Source organism: Ambystoma mexicanum, chromosome 7p (genome assembly GCF_040938575.1).
Source record: "Ambystoma mexicanum isolate Mex_15411 chromosome 7p, UKY_AmexF1_1, whole genome shotgun sequence".
NCBI classification, from domain to species: domain Eukaryota; kingdom Metazoa; phylum Chordata; class Amphibia; order Caudata; family Ambystomatidae; genus Ambystoma; species Ambystoma mexicanum.
The window spans coordinates 931706494-931720207 of NC_090939.1; the positions used below are offsets into that span (position 1 = coordinate 931706494).

General features: G+C 47.9%; 1 protein-coding gene across 3 annotated transcripts in view; it reads left to right on the plus strand.

The window, feature by feature from the left end:
• TBC1D23 (TBC1 domain family member 23) overlaps positions 1–13714 on the plus strand; it is a 1631981-nt gene that overhangs the window by 1332286 nt on the left and 285981 nt on the right. For all 3 annotated transcript variants that reach the window (XM_069637239.1, XM_069637242.1, XM_069637241.1), the window contains exon 15: positions 12989–13077. In XM_069637239.1, coding sequence (XP_069493340.1) covers positions 12989–13077 — 89 coding nt within the window. The remainder of the gene's footprint in view (positions 1–12988; positions 13078–13714) is intronic.

Sequence of the window (13714 nt, forward strand, 5' to 3'; positions counted from 1 at the left end):
TACCTGAGAGGGGCTGTTGCCGATGGGTCCAAATGCTTTCTTTCTAAGGTATGAAAAAGATTGTGTTTAAACTCCACTCTACTCTGCAGAAGACTGCTTTGCTAGAGGAAAGGTTCGGAATAGATTCTTAAGAGAATGCTTGACCACTCTATTGCAATAGAGAGGGTTGCTGTTACTCCTTCTGGTATACCTGGAGACGGCCACAAGGTGCACTCGTATGGAAGTGTGGCCAATGAGTGCAGGTATGGAAGGAGCACCTGTGGCGTAACCTGAAATGGATTAATGTTGCTTTGGTTGGTGATTCTTTGACTTGCGCACCATATACAGAACCGTTTCCACTTCAGGCTATATGATTTGTTAGTGGAAGGAGCCCTGGCTGCTGACTGGATGTCCCTGCATTCCTGCATTCCTGAGAGATTGTCAGATCTCTGAACTCTGCAAAATTAGGAGCCACGTGTTAGGTGAAGGGACTGTGGGTCATGATGTAAGACCCCCCCTTTTCCTGTGAAATTATGTTTGGGAGATTGTGAAGCTGGATTGGTCAGTCTGCTGAGAGCTGGATGAGATCGGAGTACCTGGTCTGGCGAGGCCAGTCTGGCGCTATGAGTATTATTTTGCATTGGGTGTCATGACAATCTGTACTGCCTGATGCAGAACCGCGAAGGGTGGAAAAGCTTAGGCGAACAGGCCGTTCCACAGGAAGGAGAACACGTCCCCCATCGATCCCCGCTGTGGTGTTCTGCTGACGAATTCCTCGCACTTTATGTTGTGGATTGTGGCAAACTAGTCCACTGACGGTTGGCCCATATGTATGGCTTTTTGGCTAAAATGTTGGTGTTAATCGGCTTCTTCAACATACAACGGTTTATATTAGATGTTTGTTTATGTTTATTTATTTGATAATGCGCACCAAACCCTCAGGTAGCAGGGCACAGCAGTTACAAGAATATTTAGAGCTTAGTTACAGCAGATTGTAATGTATGCATTGTAATAACTAATATATATACAGGAAGCAGAAGCAAGGTAGGATATAAAAAGATACATATATAACCGAGTCGTAAGAAAAGAAGTCAGGGCTAAGATGTCGTCCAGTGGTAGATGGAAGTTTGAGTTGTCTTTAGATGTTTCCTTAATTCTATTTGTTGGTTGTCAAAAATCTCTCGTCTTCCTTCCTTCAATACAAAAATCCTCTGATGTACGTTCTCAATTTTCTCAATTCTAATTGATCTATTCCTCCTACTGATTCCTCATCTTTGATATCTATCTCCCAGTGCAGCTGATCTTCAGAAACTTTTCTTCCGCCAAAGGATGCAGCGTGGCTTGGGCCTGACGCCTCTGCATGCCCCACGCTTAATATAACGTTGGGGCCAGTATAAATGGAGGTGCCGTGCTGCATGGCCTTATTCCCTTTTTTTCCACGCATTGTGCTAGCTTTTGATGTTTTCTCATTTCTTCAGCGATATGCAGAATTTGATGAAGTCTTCAGGGTTCAAAGCCCTGTGTTGACTGCAGGCATCAAGGGTCTATTTCGGATCCCCACCGTATCTGTCTTTACTGCCACAGTGAGGGACATGACACGCAGGTTTGTACATCATGTCAGTTGATACATCCCATGGTGCTTCAGGAACAGGAGGCAGAGCTATTCATCTTCCTTCACAAAGAGAAAGGTAATAAACGGACCCACTCAAGGTCACCCGTTGCCTTCATGGCTAACCATTTGGCATACAGATAGGATACCTAATCCTACGTCACGTCACCTTTCCTCCATACTACAGGGGGGCGTCCCTTGCTAGGGACGGGAGACAAACCTTTTTCACCAGAAAAAACCTTCTTCCCCATATTTAGAGGCGCCACTCCCCAGTCCCCTTTCCTGCATCAACTGGAATGGGCCGATTTCACCAGCGCTCCTGGGTTTCCAGCCTGCGATGGGCTCTTCCCTATGTCCGACCCCCATGCTCTTTGCCTCCGCTGCCTTGGCCCCGACCATGGCTTGGAGGGTTGTTCCGCATGCGACGCGGGCACACCGCGTGCTCGGAAGATCAGGTTAGATCAGTGGCGGGAGCTCTTCGAGAGGTCACCTCCGGAGGACTTGAAGGACTTCATCAGACACAAGTCAAGGCCCAAGGTAGGGCCGCTTTTTTCCATTGCACCCTGCAAGGGCGACTCTTTCCCAAGGAAACGCCTGAGTGGGAGGAACCTTTTTGGTTCTCACACCAGGACAGGTACCGAGGCTACTTCAGCTACCAGCTGAGCGGTCATTAGATACCTCCGGGGACAGTGCTGAGGGACCGCAAGGTTCTTTTACCGGGTCTACACCTGAGGGGCTATGCCCTAGTACCGGCCAAATGTCAGAGGGGGCGCCTGTACGCTGCACTACCGGCGATGCAGCAGAGGGCAACACGCCTACCAGACCCTGTCCTGAGGTACAGGGTAGGTCTCATGCTCCACCGTCAAGACTCCTGGAGGAGGCCGGGCCCAGCGAGGCAAGCACCACGACTTTGGCACGTGGCATGCAGCACGACAAGATGGCTGCCACGCCAGACAAGATGGCCGCTCGTCAGATACCACCCCTTGGTGCGGAGCAGGTGGGACAACGATTTTCAAGGTGGGAATGTTCTCAACCAGGTATGTGGCCTACAGCTTATCCATCAGCATCGCAGTGCAGATTTACCCTGCAACCGGCTAGACAGAGTATGCACCGGCCCCAGCAGCCGCCCGCTACACTGTCAACAATACCACCTGCCACTCCACCAGCCTGTGAGGACAGGTTTTTTGAAAAGTTCCTCACACTCATGAGATCTCCTCAGATGGGGCCATCCTACGGGATGTGATCAGGGACATGCTCCATCTGGCCCCTCAGCCTGCGGCTATAGTCAATCCTCCTATGGCTCCAGCGCGGCAGGCCCCTGTGCAGCCCCTGCTGGCTCTCCTCCGCAGCAGCCAACGGCTCTGGTTCCTACACCGCAGCCCTCCGTGCTGCTCTGCCCGCCATGTGGACACTGAAGAGGAGGAGGACCCCTACACGCCGTCTTCAGCCCAAGGCCTTCCATGAACGGCTTGCAGGTTTGGCAGAGTGTTTGGGGCTTCCTCAACCAGAGGTCGAACAGCCAGAGGCGGGGGTCCTGGCCGAGCTCCTCACTCTAAGCCCAGCAGCTAGAACAGGGATCCCGATGCAGAAGGACTTTGTCGTCTTGGACAAAAGGGGATGGCTTAAACCCCATTCAGCCCAGCCTGTCAATCGGCGCCTTGACACCAAGTATAGGCAATTGGAGGGGGATCCACTCTTGCCGTCAGCGCACCCTCAACCGCACTCTTCGGTGATCGCTGCGGCGTCACTCTACTCAAAGCCTCAGTCGTCCTTGGCCACCTCGTCCTCGGTGCTTCTAGGTAAGGAGGAGAAGATCTTGGAGGCTTACGGAAAGAATGTTTATTCCAACGCCTCACTGCACCTTCATCAGTCCAATGCGGATGCCATTCTGGCAGCCGTTAACCAGAGGCTTTGGGGGGAAATAGCTGACTTCCTTCCAGAACTTTCTTCCAGAAAAGCCAGGCATGTTTCAAGGCAGGGCTGGCAGAAGCTAAATTGGTGGCACAGGACATCATGGAGTCCACCGTGGCCCACATTGACACCTCAGGCTGGGCCATCTGCATTGCCACGCACATGAGAAGGATTGCCTGGCTATGGGCTACCCAGTTCAACCCGGACGTCCAGGAACGCATATTGGACCATCCATTCGAGGGTGGCAACCTCTCCCATTCCACCACGGATGAGGAGCTAAATAAAAAGAAAAACAGTTCCCAAACTGCAAAGTCTTTATCCTCACATAGGCCACGCCCAAGGCATACACTCAGTTGCATCAACAACTGACAAGGGGTGGGTCTTCAGCGGGGGCTTCCAAAAGCAGAGGTCGAGGCAGCCTGACCGTTCTCTGAATCAGCACCGGCGCAAACAACAGAAGGGGGGTGGGGGGACAAGGGCTTCTTTCAGTCCCCCTCCTCTGCACCAGCCTCAGAGGGAAAGAAGGCATGATGCGGTCCTTCGGGTCCACCTGTCTCCGGTGGGGGGCAGGCTTGGCTTACCCTTCACGCACAGTCTTGGCGTCAGAGGTTTGCGGACTCCTGGAACCTATCCGTAGTGTCCACGCGGTACCATCTACCGATTCCTCCCTCTCCTCCCTCCTCCCCTCCACTCCCACAGATTGGGGCAACAACTCTGTTGGCAGAAATTTGTTTGTTCGCTCGTCGAGAGCCAGGCATGGAAGAAGTCCCAGTTCCCAGCTAGGCTTGGCTTTCTACTCCAGGATTTTTGCCATACAAAAGAAGAACCAGACTGGCCTGAGAGTTGTGTTAGACCTCTCCACCCTCAACCTCTCCCTCCCTCTTAAAAAATTCAAGATGGTTACGGCAGCACTCATTGCGGAGACACGGTACAGGGGAGACTGGATGTGCTCCCTGGATCTGAAGGACACGTATCTGCACGTCCCGTTTTGGCAGCCTCATCGCTCCTTTCTTCGATTCAGGATCATGGGCTTCCATTTCCAGTGCAAGGTTTTACCCCTCAACTCAGCCCCAGTGTTTTTACCAGATTTATGAATGCGGTGGCAGCCCTCCTCGGGGCCCAAGACCACCATGTCGAACCGTACCTGGACGACTGGATCGTCAGGGCGAGGTCTCCGGAGGCGGTTCACCACACTCCCTCTACCCTTATGATAACACTCCACGAGCTGGGATTTTCTATCAACCTCAAGAAGTCTCAGCTGCAGCCTACACAGAGCCTGACCTTTCTGGGCCTCATATGGGACACGAACCCTGAGAGAGCTTTTCCCCTCTGAGGACAAGATCATGGCCATCAAGAAGGCCGCAGGTCACTTCCTCAGCCGAGAGGTGACCTCAGCCTGGTGGTACCAGCATCTCTTGGGTATCACGGCAGTGATCCTACTGGCCGTACCCCACACGAGACTCAAGATGAGGAGATTACAGCTGCACTTTGCAGCCTTATTGAATCAGGAGCAGGGCTCCCAATCGGAGCCTGCCAGCATTCCTCCCTCTCTCCACCCAGACCTCACCTGGCGGTCCAGGGACTGCAACCTGTGGACAGGCAAGCCCTTCCGGCAGGCAGCACCTCAAGTCACCATCACCACAGATTCCTCCCTGGAAGGCTGGGGCGCTGCTCTGGACAACCACAGTGTCCATGGAGTCTGATCCCTTCAGGAGCAGGAGGCTCAGATCAACTGGCTGGAGCTGAAGGCTATTGGGCACGCTCTGAAAGTTTTCTTTCCGCTTATTTGTGGCACGGTGGTCCACATGCAAACGGACAACTCCAACAGCATGTATTACATGAACAAGCATGGTGGCATCAGGTCCACTCCACTATGCAGTCTATCGGTCAGCATGTGTGAATGGGCCCTGGAGAAATCCACCTCCCGGAGGAGTTCAACCTGGAAGCGGACAGACTCAGCAGACTGGGAGCTGACAATTACGAATGGCAATTGAACAATTGGGTTCTGCTCGGGATCTTCACCGCATGGGGGCACCCCCAGGTGTATCTCTTTGCCACCTGGTCCAACAGGAAGTGCCTGCAGTTTGCGTCCTGTCAGGGGCAGGGCCCCGGCTTGCTGGGCGACGCGTTCCAGATTCAGTGGAACAGCATATGCATTTCCTCCCACTCCCCTGGTCCACAGGGTGATCTGCAAGATAAGAGAATCGTGTCACCTCCGCATCCTTCTCCGTGGTGGCTGGCGAGACCCTGGGTCTCAGAGCTCCTCAGCCTGTCGGACAGGCCGCCCATTCACCTGCCGCTTGGCCCAGCTCACCTTCTCTCGCAGCAGGAGGGCAGGGTCATCCACCCTGCTCCACAAAAGTTAGCCCTTGCAGCGTAGTTCCTATGCAGAAGGTCACGCTTAAGCATCTGAGCCTGTCACAGGATAACCTGGAAGTCATTCAGGGTGCGAGGAGCAATGCTACTAGGAACCAGTACAAAAGTAAATGGTCTAGGTTCTGTCATTGGGCAGACTCTAAGGAGATTGACCCCCTTTTCTTACACGTTGGACGGTGTGCTTTCCTTCTCAGCGCAACTCGCACACTCAGGGGTGCAAATAGACACATGCCGCACCTACCTGGCAGCCATAGGTGTTTTCAGGAACTCAGAGAAGGAGCTCTTCTCCTCAAACCCGGTGGTTAAACGACATCCCGCAGGCCTCACCAGGCTCTACCCGTCCATCATGAAACCACACCCAGTGTGGGACCTCAATGTAGTGTTGGGCGCCCTGGCGCTCAAACAATTCGAACCAATGACGTCTGCGGACATCAGACTGGTCACCATTAAAACAGCCCTGTTGGTGGGTCTGACGTCTGCGCATAGGGTCAGCGAGGTCCAGGCACTGATGGCGTCAGAACCCTACACTACTTTTCGCAGAGATAAGGTGGTCCTGAGAACGCACCCTGTGTTCGTACCTAAAGTGGTCTCTTCTTTTCACCTAAATGAGGTGATAGTTTTACCTACCTTCTTTGCTGATCCTAAGGACAATGCACAAAGTGTCTTGCACTCTCTGTATGTCAGACGCACTCTGAAATTCTATCTGGACAGAACCAAGAGCTTCCGCAAGTCGGACGCTCCATTTGTCACCTCCGGTGGATCAAGGCACGGTTATCAGGCATCCAAGGCCTCTGTAGCAAGGTGGATGGTAGCAGCCATCAAGGAGGCATATGAGGGGCAGCACAAACAGCTTCCAGCGAACATGCCTACTCACGCTGTTCGAGCTTAGGCCACAGCGGTTACATTCCAAAAACAGGATCCGTGGCAGGTCATCAGCATGGCGGCCAACTGGGCAACCCCTTCAGCTTTCTGTAAGCACTACTGTTTGGATGCCGGCTCTAAGTCGGGTGCGGCTTTCGGACAGACGGTTCTTAAGGAGGGTCACCTCTCGACACTGGGGCTACATTCAGTTGTAATTGCCCATGCAGTATGGAGGAAAGGGAACAGGACATAGGAGTAATTAATATTGCTCACTGTAGTGACTAACATACTCCTAGTCCATAGTCCCCTTTCCTCCATGCATCCCATCATCCTCCCCCCTAATAATACTGGGGTCATTAGGCAATGTTAATATTGTCGATGCGTCAAAGGGGACTGAGAAGCGGCGCCGGTGGGTGGAGTCAGGGGAGCGCATGCTGCCAGGGCTGTGCCCCTGCGCGCCTCTAAATTTAAAGGGGAAGAAGGTTTTTTTCTGGTGAAAAAAGAATTCTGTCTCCTGTCCTTAGCGAGGGACGCCTCTGTAGTAGGTAGGAAAGGGGACTATGGACTAGGAGTATGTTAGTCACTACAGTGAGTAACTATTAATTTCACATGGTTGCATCTCTTAGTCTACACACATCAGTCATCCGACCTAAATCATTTCCTCCAGGTTTTTGGCCGGCGCCAATGGTGCCGGAATTCCATGTGACTACACCCCGCTCCCTCTGGGTACATGCGTGTCTCATCTTGGAGGCATTTATGAGGAAGGGGATCCTGTCCCCTTTGGTATGTAACGCCTCCCGTCTAGGGGGGTTAGAGACTTATCGTAGGAGTTCTATGGTGAACAAGGGGACTTGTATCTTCTGGCCAACTTGCAAGCGGCCTGGACAACACCATAATGGGAAATGCTCCCTGCTCCTACCCCTGGCAAGCCTCAGGCAGCTTTTCAGCACCTTATTGTCAAGGTTGTAGATACGTTGTGCTTGTTGCCAGTCTCCCACCCACCCCAAGGTTCAATATGAGCGCACTGACCTTCTGGACGAGGACCAGAAGGAGACAACAGACCTATCCAGTGCACGTCCTGCTTGTTTATCTCCCACCCTTGCATCGCCCTAAGTTTGTAAGCGTTTTTGCATAATTTGAGGCTGACCTGACCCTAACCCTTCCAAACCTCATTTTCATGGGTAACTTTAATGTACACCCTAATGACTATACTGATGTACATGGCAGGACCCTGATTGCCATGCTAGCTGACATTTCCATGGTTATGTGTAATCATCTCCTTACTCACCACCAGGGCAATATATTTCACTTGGTGTTCTCAGTGAAAGATCTACTAACCACCTTAATCCACTTCCGGTGGTCTGATCGGACCACTTTCTTTTGCCTTTTGCAGGGTCGAGAAATGGCATGAGCCAAAGATGATGTAAGGGAAGAAGAGCATTAGAGTTCATGTAATAATGAAACCGTTTGGAAGACGTTAGAAGATTGAGCAATGCATTTGTTAAGGAGCAATTTCTTCTTTTGCAGGATTACTGCCTGATGTGTCTTTTGAAATTCTAGGCAGGATTTTTCGACTGCATAATCTGTGCTCTTAAACCATCACTGTGTGTTGGATCTTTTTCCTCTGATCACTTCCACTTTCAAGTCAAATCAGAAAGTTAATTATTTAGGGTGACCTGTGACGAGGCACAACTCTCCAACCCAATTATTTCTTTTTTTTAAAAAAATATATTTTTATTAGTTTATTACAAATGTTTAAAAAGTGGCAATTCCAGTTCATTAATCACATTTACACCAAATAGATTAGTTCAGATGGTGGTTTCCTTTCTTATCATCCAGTCCTTCTTACTTCGGGCCATTACCACTGGCATCTAATCTTTTTACTAGTTCCTCTAAGTAGGCTGTTAAAGCAAACATTAGCTGTCTATTTGCTCCTTCATGTATTAAACTCCATACCTCTCCAGTGTCACGACATGTCTTTAAAATATTCACTTTCTGCACGTGTGTGGTTCATAGCTGTCGTATGCTTGTGCAATTTAGGATCAGATGTTTCAGAGTTTCTTCAGCATTTGCACAGAAAAGTCATCAGTTATTACAGCTCTCTTCCTAAGATTTAATACTTCTTTAGTATGAAATAAATTCAACCGGAGCATAATAAATCTTTTTCTTTTGTTGTTGCAGGGGAATCTTTCAAGATATTTATCCTTTGTATTCTGGCGTTAATTGATAGCAGTCCTAATTCATATTGCAGACAAGCGACAGGTGATCCTTTCGGGAGTTGAAGAATCTTGGACCAAAAGATATTTTCACACCATGTCCAGGTTTTAAATGAAGAACCTAGCATCGTTTATGCACCAAATATCAGGGACGGAATTGCTTTGGCTCTGTAGAACTCCATTACTGGCTTTAGGCTGAATTTACCATATTTCCGGTTTATGACTGCCCCTTGGGCGGCCAACATTCTACATTTCCTCTTTATCCTCTGTACCATAGTTTTGTCCATTAGATTGAAGTTTGTTACTCCCAGGTAGTGCACTTTCTTTACACAAGATATTGGTTCACCTCCAATTGACCACTTGCACAAGTGCTTTTTTTTGATCCGCTTAGATTTTGCAGCTCCAGAATCTCAGTTTTACTGGCGTTGATCACTAGGCCATTTTTCTCTATATAACAGTTCAAGGCAGTCAGTTTTCTTTGTAGGCCGATTGGTGTTAGATCTAATAAGACCATATCATCAGGGTATATCATGTGCCCTAGTTCGTGACCATTTATCTTTGGGGGAAAAGATCTAACTTCATTTAGGTGGAAACCCACATCGGCAATCAGTAGATTCCCGATGTGGGCTCCAACCCAATAGAAGTCCCCTCACTGGAAAAACAAACAAGTAAGAATTATGAAGACAGAGCGGGAGCCCAGAAATAATGTAATTATAATGCCCCATTGCCACTAAACACTTCTGTGTTAGAGAAATATATGCTCTGACTGTCAATACGTATTCTCCCAAAACATCCACTGAGATAAAGAAACCCAACATGGAGGACAGAGGAAGTCATGGAAATAAAAGCAGACGGTCTAGTCTTCCATGAGGGCCAAGCGCTGCTGGAATAAAGAGAGGAACACTGCGCGCGGACCGGCAGAGATGTGGAGGCAGCAGTAGCAGTAGTAGTCGCAATAGTAGTAGTGGATGCAGTCGTTCAATTACAATTAAGATTGTCCCCCTTGTCTGAAAACTAAGACCAGGGGAAAGGGTATCATTCGACCTGGTATATTGGGAAGAAAACTATGTAAAAGAAAGGGAATTCACCAATACAGTACCCAAGGGAGAGAGGCTGCTCTAGTTAGCCTTCCTCCGAGAGCCTAAATGGTAGTAGGGAAACTTATCTGTGCCTGGGCTAATTGGTAAAACTACAAAGTGGAGGAAAGTGACCAGAAATCAGACTCAGTATCACTCTAGTTCCAGATTTCCTAACAACAATGTTGCATCTTTCTGTGCAATAAAAACACACGTTTGGTTAACTATGCCTCCAATGCGTCCAGACAGTTGATTGACGACCCCACACTTGATTTTCTATTTAATAGGTATGATGAAGTGCAACGTCCTATTGAATTTCTGTGATATGCAAGCAAGTATGGATTCTGCTGGCCCAGTACATGCTATTGAGCTGTCAAAAGTGTATCAGTTTCAGGAAGTGACGTCACCTGGAGCTTCTTTTGAGATGACTTGCCGGAAGATGATCCTTGACATTACTTCCGTTTAGATCTTGTGTCATGCAGGTGGGGGCGTGACTCTCCAGACGCCACCCTGCCTGAAAGGCAGCAACCCATGCTCGGTGACCCCCGGAGCAAACAGCCAAAATACAGGGGAAAAGAACCTCCCCAAAAAGGGGTGGAACAAAAAACCCTATAGGAGTGTTCTTGCAGTAACTAAAAGTCCAGAACGTGAATGACAAGGAATTTGTTGGAACAGGTAAACAAAGTACTTGAGAATCCAGATGAAGTTGGGAAGAATTGAAGGCAAAGGAAGCCCAACTCAGGAAGGAGAAATAAGGAGGAACCAGGGGGATTCACAACACAGAAAAAAAACGAATGGCAACCTTGGATAGAGCTACAGGAAATGAACAACAAGGAAACACAGGAGGGGGCCAGGACAGGAAGGACAGGAAGGAATCAAGGGCGATTTAGGAACTTACAATGCACTGAGCCGGGTATAATACTGAGCGTTGAGACATGCAGAGCTGCATCAGCCGGTGTGTAATAAGCGGATGCAGCCGGAAACGGGAACAGCGCTTAGCACTGTGGATAATGTACTAGAGCGCGCTGAAGGCTTTCCTGCAGCATTAAGCGGCGCCATGTTGGGGGGAAAAAATGGTGCCGGTTAGACGAGGCGTCAGTCTCCATGACGACCACAGCAACCACGACCAGTACCGCATGACAAAGTGTCAAAGAGCAAGCCATGGGTTTCGCTTCTCATAGATCTGACCGAGATCAATCCTTGGTCATCCTGTGAGGCATTGCATGGTGTAGCACCACAGAAGGAGAACCATCACATTTGATAGACATACATCAACTGAAGGTGGCATGGAATCTAGAGTGTGTCTCTCCCTATGCTTGTGTGGGTAAGTCTAGACAAACAGTGGTCAGCCTTTTCAAAACAAGTTGCAAGATGTTCTACTTAGTTCCCTACATCATTTAAGACTTTAGTCCCCAGTCTGTCCCCCTTTTAGGTTAGGAGTGGCCATGTCCATTTGTGAAACAAAGGCACATGGTTACAGAGTAGTTAAAACAAGACATCTTAGCAGAAAGACTGGTCTGCCACAGCGTAAAGAAATTAAACCGTGATGAAGTTCAAGAGGAACACTGAAGGGCCCCCGCTCTGTTAATGATTTGTGATTTGTAAGGAATAATACACTATTTGCCCAAAGTGATTTGACAGCATGCTCGAGTAGGATTGGCCTGAATTGCTCCAAGTCCAGCCCAGAGAGCACAGGCCTTGGATACATGTCTTGATGAATGCTATGCTATAATGGGATCTACAGCATAAACTGGTCTACAACAGTAGACAAGGGCCATATATAAACTTGGTTCAATTCTATGGAAAGTAACCCTTTAAGTGGAACTTGTGTCTTTATAGTCTAGTGTCTTATTTATTAAATCACTGACATCAAATCGCGAATTCAGTACTACCCGCATTCTAGCTGCCTCCTCCTCTTTTCTCCCCACCCATCCCAGCTCTTGTGCTATCCTTGCACCCTGTTTGTAACCAATTAGCTTTGAAACACGTGTATAGGCACTATACAAATAAACTATCATTCATTCATTCATTCAATTCCTGTGAGTGTCCCCGATGTACAGTGCTTTTTTGCTCACCTGCTGGGTTTGCACTTTGGAAATACCATACACACATGAAACTGTGTGTTGACCACAGAAGGGTGAAAGGCTCAGTTGGCCCTACTGTAATTTGAACCCAAGGTATGTAGGTTATACTGGGCAGTAATTGTATAAAACTGGCAATACTGGCGACAAAATGTATATTTGTATATGTAGTGCAATCGCTATGATGTTGTTTATCATAGTTATTTTATTCGCTCTCTTGAAAATGTGAATGATCTTCAAACTGCTCAAAGCAAGCATTTTAAAATCTTGTCTGCCTGTGTCATATATCAATACCTTATAAGTTTTCTGTGTCTTTGAACAATGGGGACAGACTCCCGCAGACTATTGTGCCACCTCTGCACTTGCACACAGGTCTTCTACCTGCTAGAGAAAAATAAAAAAGGTAGTACACCATGCAGTTATAGCCATCACAAAAGAAACCATGCTCACAGAACGTCCAAAGCTGGGTCTACACTAATGGGATGGCAAGGATGATTTCATAGTTTCTCATCTTGAAGACTTCTCTGTTTAAAAAAAAGATGTTACACTTTCTATTACATTTTTGTGCACACAAATGTGTAACTATTTTTCCAGTGCTTTGAAAGTTCTTGAACAAAATGTCGCTTTCTCTTGATTCATTAACTCTACTGACAGCCCTAATGCCTTTGTTATGAGGGGGTGTTGTTTGGGTTGGCAAATAACACTTTACCGCTTTCGCTATAAGGGCCAGCAGCATTTTGCTTGTCTGTAGCTGATATTTAGCAGTTGTCATTAAGTGTAGCAAAAAAGTGCCACCTCATGCATTTGCATGTCACTTGAACCATAGTGCAAGCTAGCATTGACAAAAAATAAAGGCTTCCCTTTTTATTTCATTGATAGGCACGTGAGCAGCAGCGACAGGCTGGGAAAGCCATACCGCGGTGTGAAACCTGTATTCAGCATTGGGGATGAAGAAGAAAATGACACTGGTAGGCTGTGGATTAGTGCATATTCAAATAACATGAGTATCAGAATGTTAAATCTTGATTATATTTTGTTTATTGTTGGAGCCTATCTGTAAATGCCTCCTTTCTATTGTCATATTATATCGCAATCATCTTGAATTGGCCCCCAACATCTGTACAGACTATGCTGATTTTAAGGCATTTTCTTACTGTCTATTTAGCTGCGGTTTTATTTGGTGTGCATGTACTTCACAAGAGATTTGTGTTGATTCTTTTGCCAAATTCTTTCCTCCCAACTTCAGTTGTGGTGTTTTTCAATCTCCTTTAGCATTCTTTTACCAATTTATTTCCACGTATTGTTCCCTGTGTTAGCTCTGTCAAGACTTTTCCCATCAATAGAACATTTTAAGATTTGTGATCAAATAGTGCTTAGCATAGACCTCCAACTCTTGTGTTTCTATTCATTTGAATGGGACAGACAATATCCCTTATTTTGGATGCTTTAAATGTGATGAAATGAAAAATGAATGATCTAAACCCAGGTATTCCACAGGTTCCAGCACTGCAACAATACTGAAACTGGCGTCTGTAACGGATTCCATACCAGCACCTACACCTATACCAGCTGTCTTTCTAATTTCACAACCCACATAACCCATAT